At 39.1% G+C, this 17,799-nt stretch overlaps 1 protein-coding gene and 1 long non-coding RNA gene across 8 annotated transcripts in view; one reads left to right on the top strand and one right to left on the bottom strand.

Moving 5' to 3' along the window:
* Positions 1 to 17,799, top strand: part of LOC148641048 (uncharacterized) — a 637,701-nt gene that overhangs the window by 326,059 nt on the left and 293,843 nt on the right. The gene's annotated exons all lie outside the window — the stretch shown is intronic.
* Positions 1 to 17,799, bottom strand: part of igsf9bb (immunoglobulin superfamily, member 9Bb) — a 160,663-nt gene that overhangs the window by 62,762 nt on the left and 80,102 nt on the right. For all 6 annotated transcript variants that reach the window (XM_088620172.1, XM_088620174.1, XM_088620173.1 and 3 more), the window contains exons 5-7: positions 11,399 to 11,516; positions 6,208 to 6,349; positions 2,221 to 2,366 (exon numbers count right to left, since the gene is read on the bottom strand). In XM_088620172.1, coding sequence (XP_088476298.1) covers positions 2,221 to 2,366; positions 6,208 to 6,349; positions 11,399 to 11,516 — 406 coding nt within the window. The remainder of the gene's footprint in view (positions 1 to 2,220; positions 2,367 to 6,207; positions 6,350 to 11,398; positions 11,517 to 17,799) is intronic.

Raw genomic sequence — 17,799 nt, 5'->3', positions numbered from 1 at the left:
AACTACAAGAGTGCATAACAAACACAAGAGAACAGGAGGGTCTTCTTTATGCAAAGAGCTGTGGGAGTCAGGATATACAGTAGTTACCCAGCCATATTATTGAAGCTGATGTCTAGGTTTCCATTAAAAAAACAATTACATAAGATGTAACAAGCCAGATGAGATTGTTAATATTACTGACGTTTCTCATGCTACTTAACTTAAACATAGTAAATTCACTACTGGCAGCATACCAGACATTCATCCTCACATTAGAAAAACAATCCCAAGCGGCTTAATATTCAGTTCTCATAAATAATTTCAAACTTTTCAAATTTCCAACTCACAATGGTTATCTTACAATTCTGTCTGAGATAAACCTAATAATTTTAATTTTAGCATTAAACTTGAGTAGAAAAAGAAACCACACCATCAAAGATCCATACTTGTCCATAATATCCATAAAGTACTGTGACACATCATTGAAGTTTCAGCTTAAAAGCACTGAAAGCCATTGATTTCAAAAGTGAAAACCACGGTATAGTGTCCAGGAATGAAACAACAGCAGCAAATAAGAAAAAGGTCCTGGTTTTACATCAAATCACATCCAGCTTTCAATGAAAAATGAAACTGCATCGATGTTTTAAATAGCAGAAGTAAAACCTGAGGGAAAAATACTGACCAGATTACTAAAAGGCTCAAGGTCATCGTTTCATTTCCACTCAGTGACTCATGGGAGTGTGAACCATCAGATTGCAAATGTGTGAAATCACATCTTGATCACTTGACCACAATCACAAATGGCTCTAATGGGCATTTTCACACACAATTCAAGGGCTAAATTGGCTCAGAGACTTAAGTAACCTCTCCTCTATTACGAAGCAACTAGCCAGAAATTTTGGATTTGACAGTTCCTTCCAGAAGAGAGACAGAAATGTCCTAGAACAATACTAAAAGGTCAAACCCCTTCATACAAAGTAATTCAAACACAATGTCATTTTATTCCTGTTTATATAATCTCTTTAGCAAATAAAAAGGGGTGAGCTTTAAAAATTGAAATGAAGGTTTCTGAAGTAATATACAGTACAGTATACCGTACATGTGTGTTGTGGAGGTTTTTCTACCTTTTTGGAGAAAAACAAAATATACAGCAAAATGGGAAAAAAATTGTTTTAATCAAATGATTAAGGAACTCTTAATTACTATTATTATTTTCTAACATCATTCTCCAAGGATGAACTGTGGAATTCCACAGATTGATCAGGAATGGTTAAAATGACTGAGCTATTAATTATTTTTCGGCTCGCAGGTTACAATGGATTACTGTAGAATGTATTTCATTGCAGTCAATGGAAGACCAGATACTGAGTTGCTAATTCTTGAAGCAGACAAGGAATGTTTTACATCTTGCATTGTCTGGAAAAAGGACAACATTCTTTCTAGTATTTTATTTCTTATATTATAATTTTTTTTCTCTCACTACACATCATTAAAAAAATTCTTGAAATTTGCTTAAACACAGACAATACACAAATGTTGTTCTAAAAAACCAATAAGAAAATCTGAGAACTGTAATTGGAGTGTACAATTACTGTGATTGATGTACGTGCCAAATGTGAAAGCTCTTCTCGTTGAAGTGGTCAAGACCTTTTCTGTGCCATTTTAAAATGAGTGTCAATTACTTAGCACACCAAAACTGGAACGGAGGAAGCAATGAATGGGCTACTTTGACGGGAAAAAAGAAGTGAATGCTGGGAATCTTGAACAGAGACGTCTAAAAAGGCTTTGACACAGTCAACCAAATGGACTTCTTCAGACTCAACAGCGAAACGCGATCCAATCAAGCGGAAACTACTCAAAGGTGCCTTAAAACCTGAGAAAGTTTACCTGTTTTCTTTACATAAACGTGTAAACACACGTGTTTCACAAATGTGGGAGTTTGGAATAACCTATTTTTTGGAAAAACCATGTTTCACAGCTGCTAGGCCAATGAAATGGGATGCTCAGATTGGTTAGCTACTCTTCTAGCAAATTAAGAAACTAGATTACCTTCTTTATGTTTCTATGCTTATTAGCTAAATTGAAACTTTTGCTATCTGTGCAAAAGTCACATCAAAACTGCGGCCCAGTTGCATGCAATTTCCCAGTTTTACCAGGGATGCTCATTTTGATGGGGAGGGCCTTTGTATTCACTCTGTTTTCTTGTTTCACTTTGACTTCAGCAGTCGGTTCAATACTCACACTGTACCGTCAGGTAGGCTGAAGCAGAGGGCGAGCGGCCCAAGCTGTTGCTGGGAATGCAGGTATACTTCCCAGAATCCTCGGGCTTCACTCGAAAGATGATGAGGGTTCCATCAATCAAAATCCGCACTCTGAGCTTCAAGTCACTGGGGAGACAAAAAAATAAAAAATTAATAAAACCAGGCTAACAAAACTGACCACATTTAGATCCACTCTGCTGTGTACACTGTGTATTGGGTGGTTTGAAAGAATCTTTGCATGAGTGTCCATCAAAACAATCACTTTCATACACTTCCTTAAACCAAAGATAGCAGTTCAATTTGGAAATGGATGTTCTCAAAAAACACAAAGCACAAAATAAGATTTTGTAACTGGTATCTCTACAGCCTGAAACAACACTATTTTATAGAGCAGCAAATTTACAATGCTGGTTTGTGTATTTTGAATGCCCATCACATAGGTTATTGCCTGCTATTTTTTAAATCTTCCTCCATGAGAGCATTTTTGAAATTGTAACACAAGAGCCCAATCTGCATGACTGGCTTAATGAGATCTAGCAGATAATCGAACAAGGAGAGACAGACTCGGGAGAGTCTTACTGCTGGTTGGCTGACTCCAGGGGTCACGGACTTGTTTGGCGAAGATTAAACCAAAAAATGGAAATGATTTTACACTAGTGACCATTAGTTACCATCACAACCAGGCCAAGAAGCAATGAAATAAAACAGCATTCATTATTTTTGCTCTTGAAAATATTTACGACCTATTTAGAGTAGCAAAAAAGTAGTATTCTCTTTAAAATAAGCTTCAACAACGGAAGCATTAAATGTAGTTTTTAAGACGTGGCACTAGAGAGCACTGTGTTGCTTACAAACTGATGTGAAAACAGAATGAGGGAAATAGGGGGTGTGTCTGAGTGAGAAATGATTGGTGTTGCTAGAGGTGCTTACTTTCAGATGACTTCAAAGTAAAATAATAAAAATCAGTTTTTCCATAGTTTTACATCTTTTTGGACTGTCAAAATCTATTATATATAAATATATTTTCAAATAAGAGTACTGTAGATTTCCTGTATCCATAAACAGCACAAAAAAGTGCCTATAACAATCCAGTTCTGCATGGTTTTCTGTTTACTGAAAATATAAATGAAAGCTCTGATTTATATGATTGATGTATATAAAGCAATCACATCAGCATTAAAAAAAAGCCTACAAAATGAAAGGTGAATTTACAGATCAAAGATCAAATGCCTTAGAGTCTAAGAATTCTGGTACAATAGATTCCACATTAGTCCTTAATCTTTGCATTATCAGTAAAAATCAGTGAATCCCTACAACTTAACCATATTCTGCCTCCTTGAAGGTACATCTCCTTTTTTTCCACTCGTACTGTTTTTATAGCCAGCAGCTATATCACCCTGCAACTCTCGACTAGTAACCCACTGAAGATAAGCGAGTGTGAGCCTGGCTGTACCTGTATGGGAGACCCGTCTGTGTGGGTCCTAATGCCCCAGTATAGTGATGGGAACACTATACTTTTAAACGGTACCATCCTTTCAATGAGATGTAAAACCGAGCTCTCTATGGTCATTAAAAATCCCAGGTCACTTCTCCAAAAGAGTAGGGGTGTCACCCCGGTGTCCTGGCCAAATTTCCTCCTGGCCTTTACCAGTCATGGCCTCCTAATAATCCACATCTATGAACTGGCTTCATCACTCTGCTCTCCTCCCCACTGATAGCTGGTGTTTGAGGAGCGTACTGGCGCACTTTGGCTGCCAGCGCATCATCCAGATGGTGGTGGAGGGGAGTCCCCCTTCCCTGTAAAGAGCTTTGAGTCGTGTGTCCACAAAAGCGCAAGGAATCATTCATTAATTAACAGATAGATAAATTATCCTTACACTTATATAGTGCTTTAAACTAATTAATTCTTAACACTGGACTCGTAACAACAACATGTTACAGTACTATCAAATAAAATCATTCTAAGGAACGCTACAGGTTCACTTTCATGCTCTTATATCTGAACTCTCCCGAGAAGTGGTCACCAGCCTCCCACACTCCCATACTGCATTTCTACACCTGCTGGCAGCCTCTGTTTAAAATGCTTTAGTTCTCAAGGAGCAAAAAAGATCCCTTTCTAAGGAGTCAGTGCAGTACGCATGGAGAAACCTGATGCAGCTCTTGGCTATATTTTTGATAATCCGTGCCAGTGAAGCGTGTGATGACACAAGCACAGTGTCACAAGATATTCATGTCAGGAAGAAACAACCTGCTTTGTACACACTAGATACAAGCATGCAATTGCTTAGCCAGGATCACAAAAGCGCCTGCACAAACTAGCCGTCTCACCATGGGATTTAGTCATATTGCAAAAGAAGATTTGAATCTGTTTACAGTCTGTTGGAGACCAGTTCCTAAAAATATTACATTTTCTGCCAGAGCGGTATACTTGATAGTTTGGGGAAAAACCTGTACAAAAACATTACTTGTATGGTTCTATCAAATACAGTAAAGCATAATCTTTGTGATCAATCCTGTAACATGACAGCATCTCAGACACATTCACAAAAAAAACTAAAAAAATGTTTTAGCAGACCATGCACTATATATTTCCATGTGCAACTTTCAATGCTGCAACATTTTATTAAAAAATACAGTATATAAAAATTTAAAAGCTTTAAACTTTAAACTACTATATTTAGAATTCCAGAAGACACAATTATTTGGGGAAAGAAATCTGAATTTTTGGGGAGTTCTGTCAGGGAGTGCATGTGGCAATCCATTGCATGTGTCTTTAGAGCGAAATCATTTTATTTGGTGTTCAGAGATTACGATTATGCCTTATAAGTGACATTATTTGCTTGGTTTATTTCAGCATTTTAATTGTTATGATGTAGATTATCCATTTAAAAAGGCAACAGGGGAAATCTATTTTATTAGAAATGAAAGGTGATATATCGCATACTTAGATTTTAATCTTAATTAAAACTACTGGGCATAGGCTTTCTCATTAAATTTTACAATTTAAAGCAATTTTAGTCCATCCTGCTGCATAACATTGTCATATATTACAATGTTGCTAGGTATAAACATGTACTAAGCTGCAATACCGCTGTCAGTAATTTCTGTAACAATTCTATACTATAACATCTGGAAATGAAGTGGAAGGTCAGGAAAGGTTCCAGCCCAAAATGTGCCCACGACCATTTGTCAGCTTAGGGTGATTACAGAGAGAGTTATGCCTGCCTTCCAATCAATGCTGCATACAAAGTGTCAAATAACGAATAGTTTAGTAGGTGGTTCTGCCAGCTGTGTGATTGTGGGTGTCCCTGCTGAAAAAGCTGAATCTTAAAAACGAAATTTTTACGGCAAATCCAATTTGAGTGGGTAATAAGTATTGTTAATCCCAAATTTGAAAAAAGAGAAATCTTTAGTCAACCAGCCTTAACCATAATTATAACAGCATATTATAATTGAGGGACTATACTATTATAATAGAACAGAACTATAAAATTATACTTACCCCCCATGAAAATAGAGGTCCTGCATACGTTTGCTGCCTGATATTACTGTATTATCTGTATAAGCTGTGCCTGAGTGTTGTGTAATGCTTATTCTTCACCGACTGTAAGGGGCGTAATTATTATTAATCCTTATTTGCTTGATTTGCAAGCTGGGTTAAGGACCCCATATTTCATTTTCAACTTGATTTGTCTTATTTTTTAATTATATCCCCCCAACACATTACAATAGGAATGCAATGGGAGCACTGCGGTTTGACAGTGCCTGCTGTTCCTAATTTGTTTTAGTGTGTGCATTCCTACCCTGTTGACTGCTGCTTCATCTATCAATTACTGCAAGTTATGTGTCATTCTCTGAAGACATAAAATCAACGTTTGATTTATCCCCTTCATTCCTCTAAAAAGGTCATTCTTCAACAGCTAGGCAAGGCATAATAACACAAATGTGAACCCGATCATAACTTTACTTCTTGAAGAAGACATTTTCTTCCTCCTGAAACCAGATGTATGTCAGGTTGCCAGGGTATGCTTCTGCTTGACAGGTGAACAGGGCATCCTGGGATATGTTTACAGTAATGTTCTCAGGTGGTGACACGATAAATGGAGGTCCTGGGGAAAAAAAGCAAAGAGAGAGCTTCTTGAGTAACATGCTTGGCGGAAACTATTTCTGCAATATTTTATCAATTTGGAAACTTGTTTCCAAGTGCTTAGAATTACAGCAATACATCAGATCAGTGACCAAAAAGAATATATATATTTACAATTATTTAATACCCACCCATAGTTAAAATGAAAAAAACTGATACTTATTCACAAAAATGAATGTTCGTACAAATCATTTAAAATTACAATAGTTAACTTTCAACAAATGACCTCCTTTAATCAGAAACCACAAAGGTGCAAATCACATACATCTCCAGCAGGGAAAAGAAGTGTCTTAGAATTACCATTTAAATAGTAAACCTCTGCAGTGAACTGAAACTACGCTATCACCTTCTTTAAATATTACTGCCAGAAATTGTATGTCTAACTCAGAATTGCAGGAACACTGTTTTTTGTCTTAGACAAAGATTGTCTATCGAAATACCTTTGAAAAGAAACACTCCTAACAATAACTATAAGAGACTATAAACTATAGAGCATTTATAACTCTAAAATTTGGTTCACTGATTGAACACAATCTACTCCATCAATCACTGAGACATAAGAAGTAGTGCTAATTGTTTAGCTAGGCATAACCAGAAGAATGAGCTGAAACTTATTTACTTTGACATCCTGGACAAACTGCATCAATGCTCTCTTGTTTAACTTGCTAAGAGAGTTTATAATATTGCTTATCCTGGGGACAAAATCTGAAATGGTTAATTAGTACAACCGTTCATTGCAAAATTAACTAAACAAATCCACTGTTTCAGTGAAGAGAAAGAACAGATGTTATACTGTAGTGTTTAAATACATATCAGCATTTACAGAAGTTCCTATGGTTCTTTGGCATGTGTTTTTGAACCAGATTTTCTGAGGAAAGTAGTGCATTTTTATCTATTAATGATTAGTCAGGACTCCCCTGGTTTGTTAGTTTTTCAGAGTACCATGGAATTCTAATGGACTAAAGAAGCTAACAACTTAAACCATTAAACCTAGCACTCCAGACTGTTCTATTCACAACCAACGATAGCTAGCAATGGTGGTGAAAGCAACTTGTATTTGATCAAGTAGCTTTCCTTTCGTGAAAACACGATTTTGTTCACAAAACAAAAATTGCAAATGTTGTTTATCCATTAGAACCTGATAGAATAGTTTGAATGGTATTGACCTCATGTGTTAGTCAGCTAGATAGTGTCATCCACAGGATTTCACACGGTGTTATAGTACAATTTTACAATCAGTTTACTGCTTTAGGGGTTTTATTGTTTTGTTTTTCCCCCCCGCTAGTTATATGCACCCTTTGCATCTTAAGAAGATGCAACTGAAAGTCACTGTGGATGAATGAAAATTAAGAAAAATAAATGTACCAGCCCCAAAATAGAGAAGCACCCAGACTACCTTTCTAGTACTACTCCTGAAGTCTTTGTGCTAGTAGAAACCCAAAAAAATCCTCTGTTCTGGGACCAAATATCACTGAAGATGTCTGAGACATTTTTAATGCACCTACAGGTATATACAAGCAATTACTTCTAAAGAGGTCAAAAGTAGAGTTCTAACCCAACTCTCCTTATGTGGCTATACTGTGACAGTATTTTTTTTTAATTTATAGTACTTAAGAAGAACCATCTATACAGGCTACAGAAAGAAAGCTTTAGTGAAATCTTTTTTTTTGGGACAGAATGTTTAGGGCTGTTTTGGAACATGCCTGATGCATTAAGCTGAATACCTGTCTTCATTCTTTACAGGACTGTTTCTATTCACTCGTACTTTTCTGCACTATATAAATATCTTCCTTTTATGAAGGTATCTGGCTTGCTCACTGAACTGATTTATTCATAATTCTCAAAGAGGAAAGGACAGAAGGTACCTGTGAGCATCCAATGTTTAAACAGACAATGAGTCATGTATATTGCAGACTTATGCCTTGTTTTCCCAGCTTATGACCCAAGAAGACTATACGTCTAACTGCTGATGGAGAACAAGGCAGGGCAGAATGTTATGTCTATGTGTGTATGGTAATTTGTCATTTTCAAGAGTCTCAATGTATATGTGTGTGTGTGTGGTGCGGAGGGGGTGACACTCACAAGGTCCCTGTGATTAAAAGTGATTGATACACCCTGATCCCACTGATGCCTATTCACTCTTTCTATTGGCTGGCCCGGTTAAAGTCTTCCTCTAGGCAATACATAAATCAATCGTTTGTTTAACAAGGTGTTCTATCATGCCCACTGGCTAAAAAGCTGGAAAATTTCCCCTTTCTCTTGCAGACTGACACCTTCATTGTTGTGGAATTTTCATAGCAAATGTAAGACTTTCTTCTCTTCTCCGGAGGTTTTTCTGCTTGTGAACAGGTGCTGCGCTCATCCCCTTCTGTTTGGGAAGAGCAGCTGCTAAAAACTCCAGCTAGGGGAATGGCGCACTCGGTGTTCGTCTAGCTGATGCTCGTATAATGCAGGCTTGCGCCGAAATCTAGATAAACAACCTCAGAACACCACAGCCTCTGTCGGACCTGACAATCAGGCTGTTACCGTGACAACAACATATGGGCAGAAATCAATCCCACTTCAATGCATTTGTGATATTATGGTGATCAGTCTAAGTGTGTCCTACCTCGCTTCTGTGTTTTTCTTATGCGCTTCTTGGTTTTGGATTTTTGTGTGTTTTCTCTTCTCTTTTTAGATTTCCCCCTTTCGCTTTTCACTCAAATTGTTCTGTTTTTTTTTTACTTTTGCCGGTACCCTTAGTTTTTGTCCTTGGATCTCCTTCGGTGCCTTTGTTAGTTTTCGCGGACCCGAACTCTGCCCACTTCCTTTGACTCCCGCAGATTGTGCAAGCCGGCTTCATTGCTCTGCACTGCAATTTGCAACTTACCTGCCATTGGATCTGTCTTCAGCTTTGCTTACGCAAGTGCAGAGCATTACAGCTTGGTTTTGTTTTAGATTGGGGTCCCCAAGGAAGCCCTAAGGACCCTCCTGAACCAAACAGCTCGTGAGATCACAGAGAATGATCAAAGAGAAAAGGGTCCTGACTTATTACACACATAATCAAGTCTTCTGGAGGAGCAGAGGAGGCCAAATGCAAGCCCATATCTTCCACTTAAGATGCCACTGTGCAACATTCATGCACCCTAAAATATATGCAATGCAGATGAGGGGCTCAATCATATACATGTGAGATGTGCAAAAATTCATGCAAGGAAAATTGGCACTTGAATTTGTTCTATAGTCGTCATAGGTTTCAAGGGGGTCACCCATGTTACTGCCCCGTGAATGCTTTATGAACGCCAAATCCTGACCTGTGACCTGCTTCCACTGCTGATGTGTTTTGAATCACTCACTTGTGAATGGCCCTAGTTTGCTTGGTGCAAACAAAGCAGTGGCTAAAGCAATGTCATGGCATTCATGATGGTACAATAAGGTGCAGTACACACAGCAACACCAAGCGCTTTGGTTCATGGGCCATTATGTCTTCATCATGTCCTACCACAATTTAAATCACATTATGAGCAGTTTCTGCCAGTCTTCCCTTTCATGAGAGCCACTACTATAGATCTCACTCATAGACGTGACAGCCAGCCATCATGGATTTTGAATCAAGCTGGTGATTCCTATCCTTCTTTTGACCAATTATGCATGAAACGTCGGTTCAATGTTCAATCTAGTGCAAAGCAACAGTCAAAGGGAATGCATGTACTGTATGTGTGTGAAAGAGAGAGTTACTCACATGCCCAGAGTCATTCATGCACAGAGGGTTGAAAGTAAGAGCTGCCAGGCATTGAGAGAGATAGTGTCAACTGGTACTGCTGCAGCTTATCTCTCCACAATTGTAAAACCGAATCAAGAGCTGTCTCCAGTCAACCCACAATACAGTAGTTTCACTCCAGTGAATTGTACCTTGAAGGTGAAAGCCACAAGTTATTGGAGTACATGGACTGAGGGACTGAGAGGACTGTATACAAGTAATTTTATATGTGGAAGGAATGATCTGTAAAAACGTATTTGATTTGAAAATCCCGCCACTGGAATCCTGCACATATATATTATGTACAGACTGAACATTCACATTTGAGAGGGAGAGGGTGGCAGAGCTGTGTATATGCATAGCTGGAGGTACTGACTGGCACAGAAAGACTGCAAACAGCTGTGAGAAGATCCACACCAACTTAAAATAACACATTTGCTGTTTCTGCATATCACATCCACATCACTAAGATAAGGTCAAACAGAAGAGAGAGTGAACAATCAGAGCATCTGGTGAATGGAAAAACTACAATACATTTTGTTACTGGATTATTTCCTGCAGCTATGTTGTTAAGTAAGGTTAATAAAATAGCCAGTATAATCGTTCACAGAAAAAAGCTATGTTCAATGTGATGTGACACATCCATATCACTAGAATCCTAGAAACAAATAATCTTTTAATACAAATTCGTAACAGAAATTGTATACTGTGTGTCATAAAACATGTTAATTTAGAAAAATAATTGCTCTAGCATTTTCCAGGAGCTGTAGATACCATTTAAGTCCTGACAGTTCTCAGAGCAGCCTTGTGAAGAAGTGCAACCTTGGGCTCAAGAGGTCTATATCTCAGTTGAATCAATTTAAAGTATTTCAGAACCCCAAAGTCAATAATACCAACTGTTCAAATCCCTTGAATTCTGTGATTATTAATTGTGTTGTGGTAACAAATTTAAGCCAAGAACAGCACAAGCAGCCCCCCCCAAAAAAGAGACTGTCCACCCGCAGAACACAGTAAACACAACCTGACCTTGACAGACTGCTGCCTGGAGTGAGAGGTCTCAATTAGTCACGCAGGCTTGAATCAGTACCATAAGACAGCGCCCAGAGGAATGCCAGCTGGCCGCAACTATAAGTCATGTACTGTAACTACCAGTCAATGAGGGATGGAGTGGTAGTTACATACAGTAGTATGTGTCTCATGATCCTATGCTAATGTTACTAGACTAGAGCAGTCTGGGTAAAGACAGAAAATGTCGGCTGGGCGCAAAGTTACCTTGGACAAGCAGGCGTGTCGTGTGGATGGCCTCTCCTTGAATACTGTAAGCCCGACATGTATAGGCTCCACGGTCCTCCCGGCTGATGGACAGGACTGTCAGACTCCCATCGCTTACCTGAAGACAGAGAAACCACCTCAAACAGAGACAAACGCTGGCACCTCCATGCTCCCATGTATCCAGTATTTTTTCAAAAATTCAATGTAATTTAACTACTTGTGGAAGCATGACTGACTACCGCTGTTCATTGATCATGGCCTTTAAAAATAAATATATTCTCTGAGTCAATATACTGATCTGTATTTTCATTGCCCTTTTGAATGTTTACTGAAGGGATTCTGAAAGTTCAGTACACCAACGCCATACATTTTCACAGTTTCAAACACGCTTTATCATAAAGTTCCATTCTGTGATTTACTTTTACCATGCAACACCACAATAAACTCTTACCTAGAAACCTAGTTTTATGTATATACAGTATGATTTGTTATGTGGCATAAAAATATAGTTATTTGTATCCCCTCATTTAGAGTTAAACATTTTAGGAAAAAACAACCACCCAGTTGCCGAATGTCCTCACGATTTCTCACTCTTCGTTTCAATAAGGCTGCAGACCTGTCCAGTGCTCTGCTCTTAAAGTGAATAGTCAGCACTGCTCTCGTGTTGTCCTCACCGCAGTGCATCTCTGACTACGTCCAAACCACGGAAGGGGAGTTGTGCAGTTCTTTGATTTGCTTGTTTGAATGTTGAAATATGCTGCACGCCACCCATTGAGAAGAAAGCCTGGGTTAAATGAGACACACCTGAGATAACTGAATAACTGTCCTACACAAGGAGAGGGATTACACACGAGGCAGAGCTGCATATAGGAAAGGTTCTGTATGGAATAGCCCACTCCCCTTGGCCAATTCTTCAGTCATCCCAAGTGTGTCCCATTTTACCCAGCTTTTCTCCTTAAAAGACGGCTCTCTCTCAAAGCCACATTTCACTCTCACACTGCCCTATAACAATGCCACCGTAATCCGATTTGCTGTTGATGTGTGTCTTCCCTTTCATGTCACTTCACAAATTTGATAATGCTGCAAAGAATCACTGTCCAGCCCATGAAAGCTCCAAGTACGACCAAGCAAAAGAGCGTGCTAGGAAACGGATAGTCAGGAAGTTACTTTATACAATTCTTTTGCAGTTTTTGTCATTTACTTTTGTATATAGGTTTTACTCCTGTTTGTATACTGTGCTATTGGACTTCAATACATACTGCATTAGCAATGTTCAAATCTAGACAATGACAATAAAAAAAATGCATGCATCAGATTCCATGTACAGAGCATACTGAAGCTGTGTTTACAGTTTGCTAAATATGACTCTGAATAATTATTCATTTCAACCATTTTAATCCAGTTGTCCTATGCTGTATTATATTGACAAAAAATGTCACAGATTCTGCTGCTTTTCCAAACTACAGCACACTGGAATGTGTTGACAGGAGCAGTTTAGAAGCTGGGGTCCTTCTGAATTATGCAACAGCTAACGAACGTGCTGGAATGTGGTTTATCGATCCTGGCCAATAATAAGCTGATGGCTGCGGCTCTCGGAGAGATTCCATCCGCCTGTGTTCCCACAGGTACTCTTCAGAAACATGCACATGTCAGGGCTGAGTGGGAGCCGCCGACAAGCCTGCCACCCAACAGAGCTAAAGAGACATTCATTTGTCAGGACTGAGAGGCCCTGCAGGGTCTGATGGACCCATGCATTATCAATAGGATACCAGCCTTAAAGGCTTGTGGTGCTGGTGACAGACCTTAATTAATTATCCAAAGAGGGGAAATACTTGGCACAGGTGTTAAAGGCATAACAGTCTTTCAATCCTTAGTTCCCTAGGAGTCTCATCTTTCTCAGTTCCAAGCTCACGTTACGGCATGGCAGTCTCCGTTCAGAAATGATCGTACAAAACCGAATATGACATAGGCTAACCACCATAAAGATCAGGACATATTAGCCTCATTTCAGCAGAGGAAACTCAACAGCTGAGGTTACTGAGGCAAGGAAGGAACAGCACATATACTGTACACATGACACAAGAAATGTTTCTTCATCCATTGTTTCCTGACTCCCTTATGGAGATTCCATAGATCCTTAACAACTTAAAATTAAACCACTAGTATTATTAATTCTAATTACTTCCAAGGCTTTCACAGGCTTTATAAGACCACCTCAAAGCACAGTTAAGAAAAACTGCACAACAATAAAGCAAATCATCAGCAAATACTACACACTCTTTTCAATTAAAGAGCAGAGCATAGCAATTGTACTGCAATTAAACTGCTTAAATATTTACAGATGTACAGTAGTTGACACAATGGCCTACATGGTTTTATTTCGTAAGGTTTGTTTAGAACCATAACATTTCTTTCCCTGCATGATTCCTTAAGTAATTTGATTTAAAAAAAACAAACGTTACTTGTCTTTTATTTACTTATTACCCGTTCCAGAGGGTACAGTATTATTAGGGTACAGTATTCTGTATGTGTTGCTTGTAACAGCATAATGATGACATGCAGAACTCCAAAGACAATAATGTAACAAAGCCAAAAAATAAGTAGCGGGGAAAAAAACCTGTCGTATTGCCGAAAAGAGAGGCAGAGAGAAAGAATTGGATTCAAAAGAGCCCCGTTAATTGATGGATTGAAAGAACCTGTCCACCTGGGTCTGAGCCTCCAAACATTGCTCTCCTGCCCTGGAGCTGCAAGATCACCAAAACTGCTGCTGGGGAATGGTTGCTGGGGCATTGTGGGAGGTAAAAATTTAAACCAAGACATTCAAATGCAACACCTTGAGGGCCTAGTGTCTTCCAGCTCTTCTCCCACCCAAATTTTCAATTAAACCTAATTATTTTCCCAGAGAGATGCATTTAAAGTGGCTTCTGGGAAAAGTGGCCCTAGGCGAGTGAGTGTGTGTGTGTCTGTGTTTGTGTTCGTGTGACCAGTCCTACAATGGACTGGCATCCCGTCCAGAATGTGCCTGTGGCTTACTGGGATTTACTGGGATTGACTATGGCTCCCCCACGAAGAAGTGGTCAGAAAATGCATGGCTAGATAGATAAATAAAAAAAGTACATGCTCCCCTTTGAAATGATCTATATTAACTACAGAATCCAGCTTTGCATGGACCATTTGTTTTCTGGATCTGAGGATTGTGGGGTTTAATTACAGTAGTACTGAGTAATACTACAGTAGTACTGAGGCTCCTAACCACAAGCCCACACAATGACACGTGAGAGCTCCATGAAGGGTGTACGAGGTGAATTATCCTTTCTGTCAAAATTCAGCTCCCAATTTGGATTCAGTAAATCTACAATGATATGCTAATTACAATTGATTATAATTACCCTGTCCCTGCTCAACTATTTCACCTCTAAACTCAAACAGTATTTTTCCTGAGGAACGAAACATCTGTGAATTTCAGAACATAAAGGGTCGGAGAACTTGCATAAAGCAATTAACGGCTTCTGCATTTCACAAAGTTTCTTCTCTACTACCTTACAGCAGAGCTTGCTGATTCTGCACTGGTAAAGCGGGAAAAAAAGCAAATTTAGGCTACGGTATCTCCACTGGGATATTCAGCCTTTCATTCTCACTTGCTTTGCTATTATATGGATATATAACTTGCAATTAAAAATCACTTATAGAAGGGTAGAAGATTTTAGAATCATGTTTTGCTCAATACAGTATCTACACATTCTGTCTGAAACTACTGTATGTAGAGGCAAGTGCTTAGAATAGTTGGCCAGGTCTTACCCCTCCATTGCACAGTATACACCAAAATATTTAATCAAGATTCAGAAATTAGATATCTGAGAAATACCATGCTGTGACCATTCGGATTACCTGAAAACGTTTGGAAGCCAGTCAGAATCCGATGGAAGGCATCATATAATCAACAATGGGCCTTCATCTTGTTTTTATCTGTTGTCTAAATCCAAAACTTATAAATGAGCAAACAGTGATGGAAAGCAGCTGCAAGAGCAGCTCCTGCCAGGGCTCCAACTCTAATTCAATTCATTCTAACCTCCCGTAACCCCAAGTACAGCACACCAATTATTCATCATAAGGACTCATGACAGTGCGCTCATTGTAGCTACAGAATTACATTGCACACCCCACCATTCTAATTAAGACTTGATGAATTATTTGGTGCAGGATTAAGTTAACAACAGCCCACTAAATTTTTACAGGAGCTGAACAAAAAATAATCAATCAGGCAGGGCTGGCCTGACAGATCACAATAATTAAGTAATTATTCTGCAACTTACAGAAAAGAAACATGAATTAATTACAACAATAATTGTGTAGATATTGTTCTCATTCGGCTGAATCTGCCGTCACCAGTAATAACAGACTGGAAATGAACCATAAGATGTGAGCAACCAAAAATGACCGGTGCCCCTTCTTTATATGTACTGTATCGAAACATTTCTATATACTGTATCTATAGGTACAGCATATCGAACCGTAAAGAGTACACTTAATGCAAAAATGCAAAGTATTCAACATCTACTGCAATTACCCAAACATATATTTTTTCACACTACTTTTAAATAAAGCCTGAAAGCTGAAAGGACATTTCGCTGTTTAGCTCTTTTGCCTAAGGAGCTGCCAGCTGTCTGTTTCAGACAATTAGCACCAAGGCTGGCTTCACATCTTATCTGAAAACACATCTGTTTGAAACTGTACTTTCTTTTTAGCTGGCTCGGATAACAAAGACAAAACATTTGTGTCCCTTTAATCCTGGGACAAGAAAAAGCTTTAATGAGAATAATTTAAGCTTTAACGCCAAGATTGTAGAAAGCCTTCTTTGCGAGATGCAGCTACTGTAGGTCTGTGTGTTCAAATTCTAAATGCAAAAAACAAGCACAGCAGCGGCTGAGAAAAAAAATCGTGAAACATCTGTCGCCCGTTAGATCTCTACATTTCTAAAGACCATATATGTTAAACACTCAAGTTAAGAAACATAGGACAGTTCCATCCATCCATTTTCCAACTCTTTACACACATACAGGGTCGCAGGGGAACTAGAGCCTATCCCAGCAGGCAATGGGTATAAGGCAGGATACACCCTGGACAGGATGCCAGTCCATCGCAGGGCACACACACACAGACAGACACCCACACCAATATTCCCAGATATCAATGAACCTCCCAGTATGTCTTTGGACTGTGGGAGGAGACCGGAGCCCCCCAAGGAAACCCACAGTAACAAGGTGAAAGAGCACACTGTACAAACATTCCATACGTTTCCGCACCATGCGTTGAGAATTGAATCTGGGGCCCCAGTGCTGATATGCAATGCGAACCACTGTGCCACCATGCCTCCTGGAAACAGGACAATCTGCAACACTAAAATATCAGAGATCAGATAAGTGCCGAGGCTGTGATTGTGTCTTTACAGAAACAGGCCTGTATCACCTCTAACAAGCAACCCAGCCAGCACTGCACTTCCTATGCAAAGGTACCCCACTGGAAGGACTTCACAGGATCTCCTGACTTTGCTGCTAGGTTTGCTGATGGGGCCGCTTCAAGCGGTGTCTTTTTCAAAAGGAGATTCCAGAGCGCAACAAGGGGCTCCAGGAATTTAGCTGTAAACGTCACTGCTCCCCCCCCGGAAAGATGATGCCATGCAGCAAACCGGCAAGGGACTCCCCATCAATAACGGTAGCCATGGCGATGATGATACGTTTCAATTTGTTTTGTGACAACTGACACGTTGTCATTTCTGCATGCGGCAGGCCTGGCTTTCACTTGAGTTACTGCACAATTCTGTCTTGCTGCTGCGAGCACCACATAAGCAACACAATCTCAATTCTGTACATCTATTGGGAGTCAGTAGTTCACAGTTTAAATGGCATTTGGGTACATGATTGTACTATTTTTAAAATTTAAGCAAGTCTTTTTTTATTGTTACCCACAAAGTCACCTGCTGTAGGTGAAATTTAGGACGTTTTAGAATAAATTGATTTCTCTCATACATTTGTTGCTAATCATGGCACATTTTATACCATTAAGCTTAAATATTTTTCAAGTGCATTTCAATCTTTTCAAATTAACCCATGACCACCACATACTCCATATTTCCCATTTGATGAAAGGCACTTAGCCCCAAAGCACAATTATTCATGTGAACTATTACACCAGACAAAATAGAAATTATAAGCTTTTTAAAGTTGTGTGCCACTTACATCAATGCGTTCTCTTCAGAGCTAAAAAAAAAATCAGCTGTTTATTGAAATGCTTTATGAATTCCTCCTAGCCTTGCAAAACCAGCCTTCCAATAGAACTACATTTGACTCTGTTTGGAATATTTGTTCAGTAATATCTACTCACATCAACATGAAACCTGGAAC

This window comes from Lepisosteus platostomus, chromosome 25 (genome assembly GCF_059453375.1).
Source record: "Lepisosteus platostomus isolate fLepPlt1 chromosome 25, fLepPlt1.hap1, whole genome shotgun sequence".
Classification (NCBI taxonomy): Eukaryota; Metazoa; Chordata; class Actinopteri; order Semionotiformes; family Lepisosteidae; genus Lepisosteus; species Lepisosteus platostomus.
The sequence above is the reverse complement of the archived record's forward strand: the minus strand, read 5'-3'. Positions and strand labels throughout refer to the sequence as shown.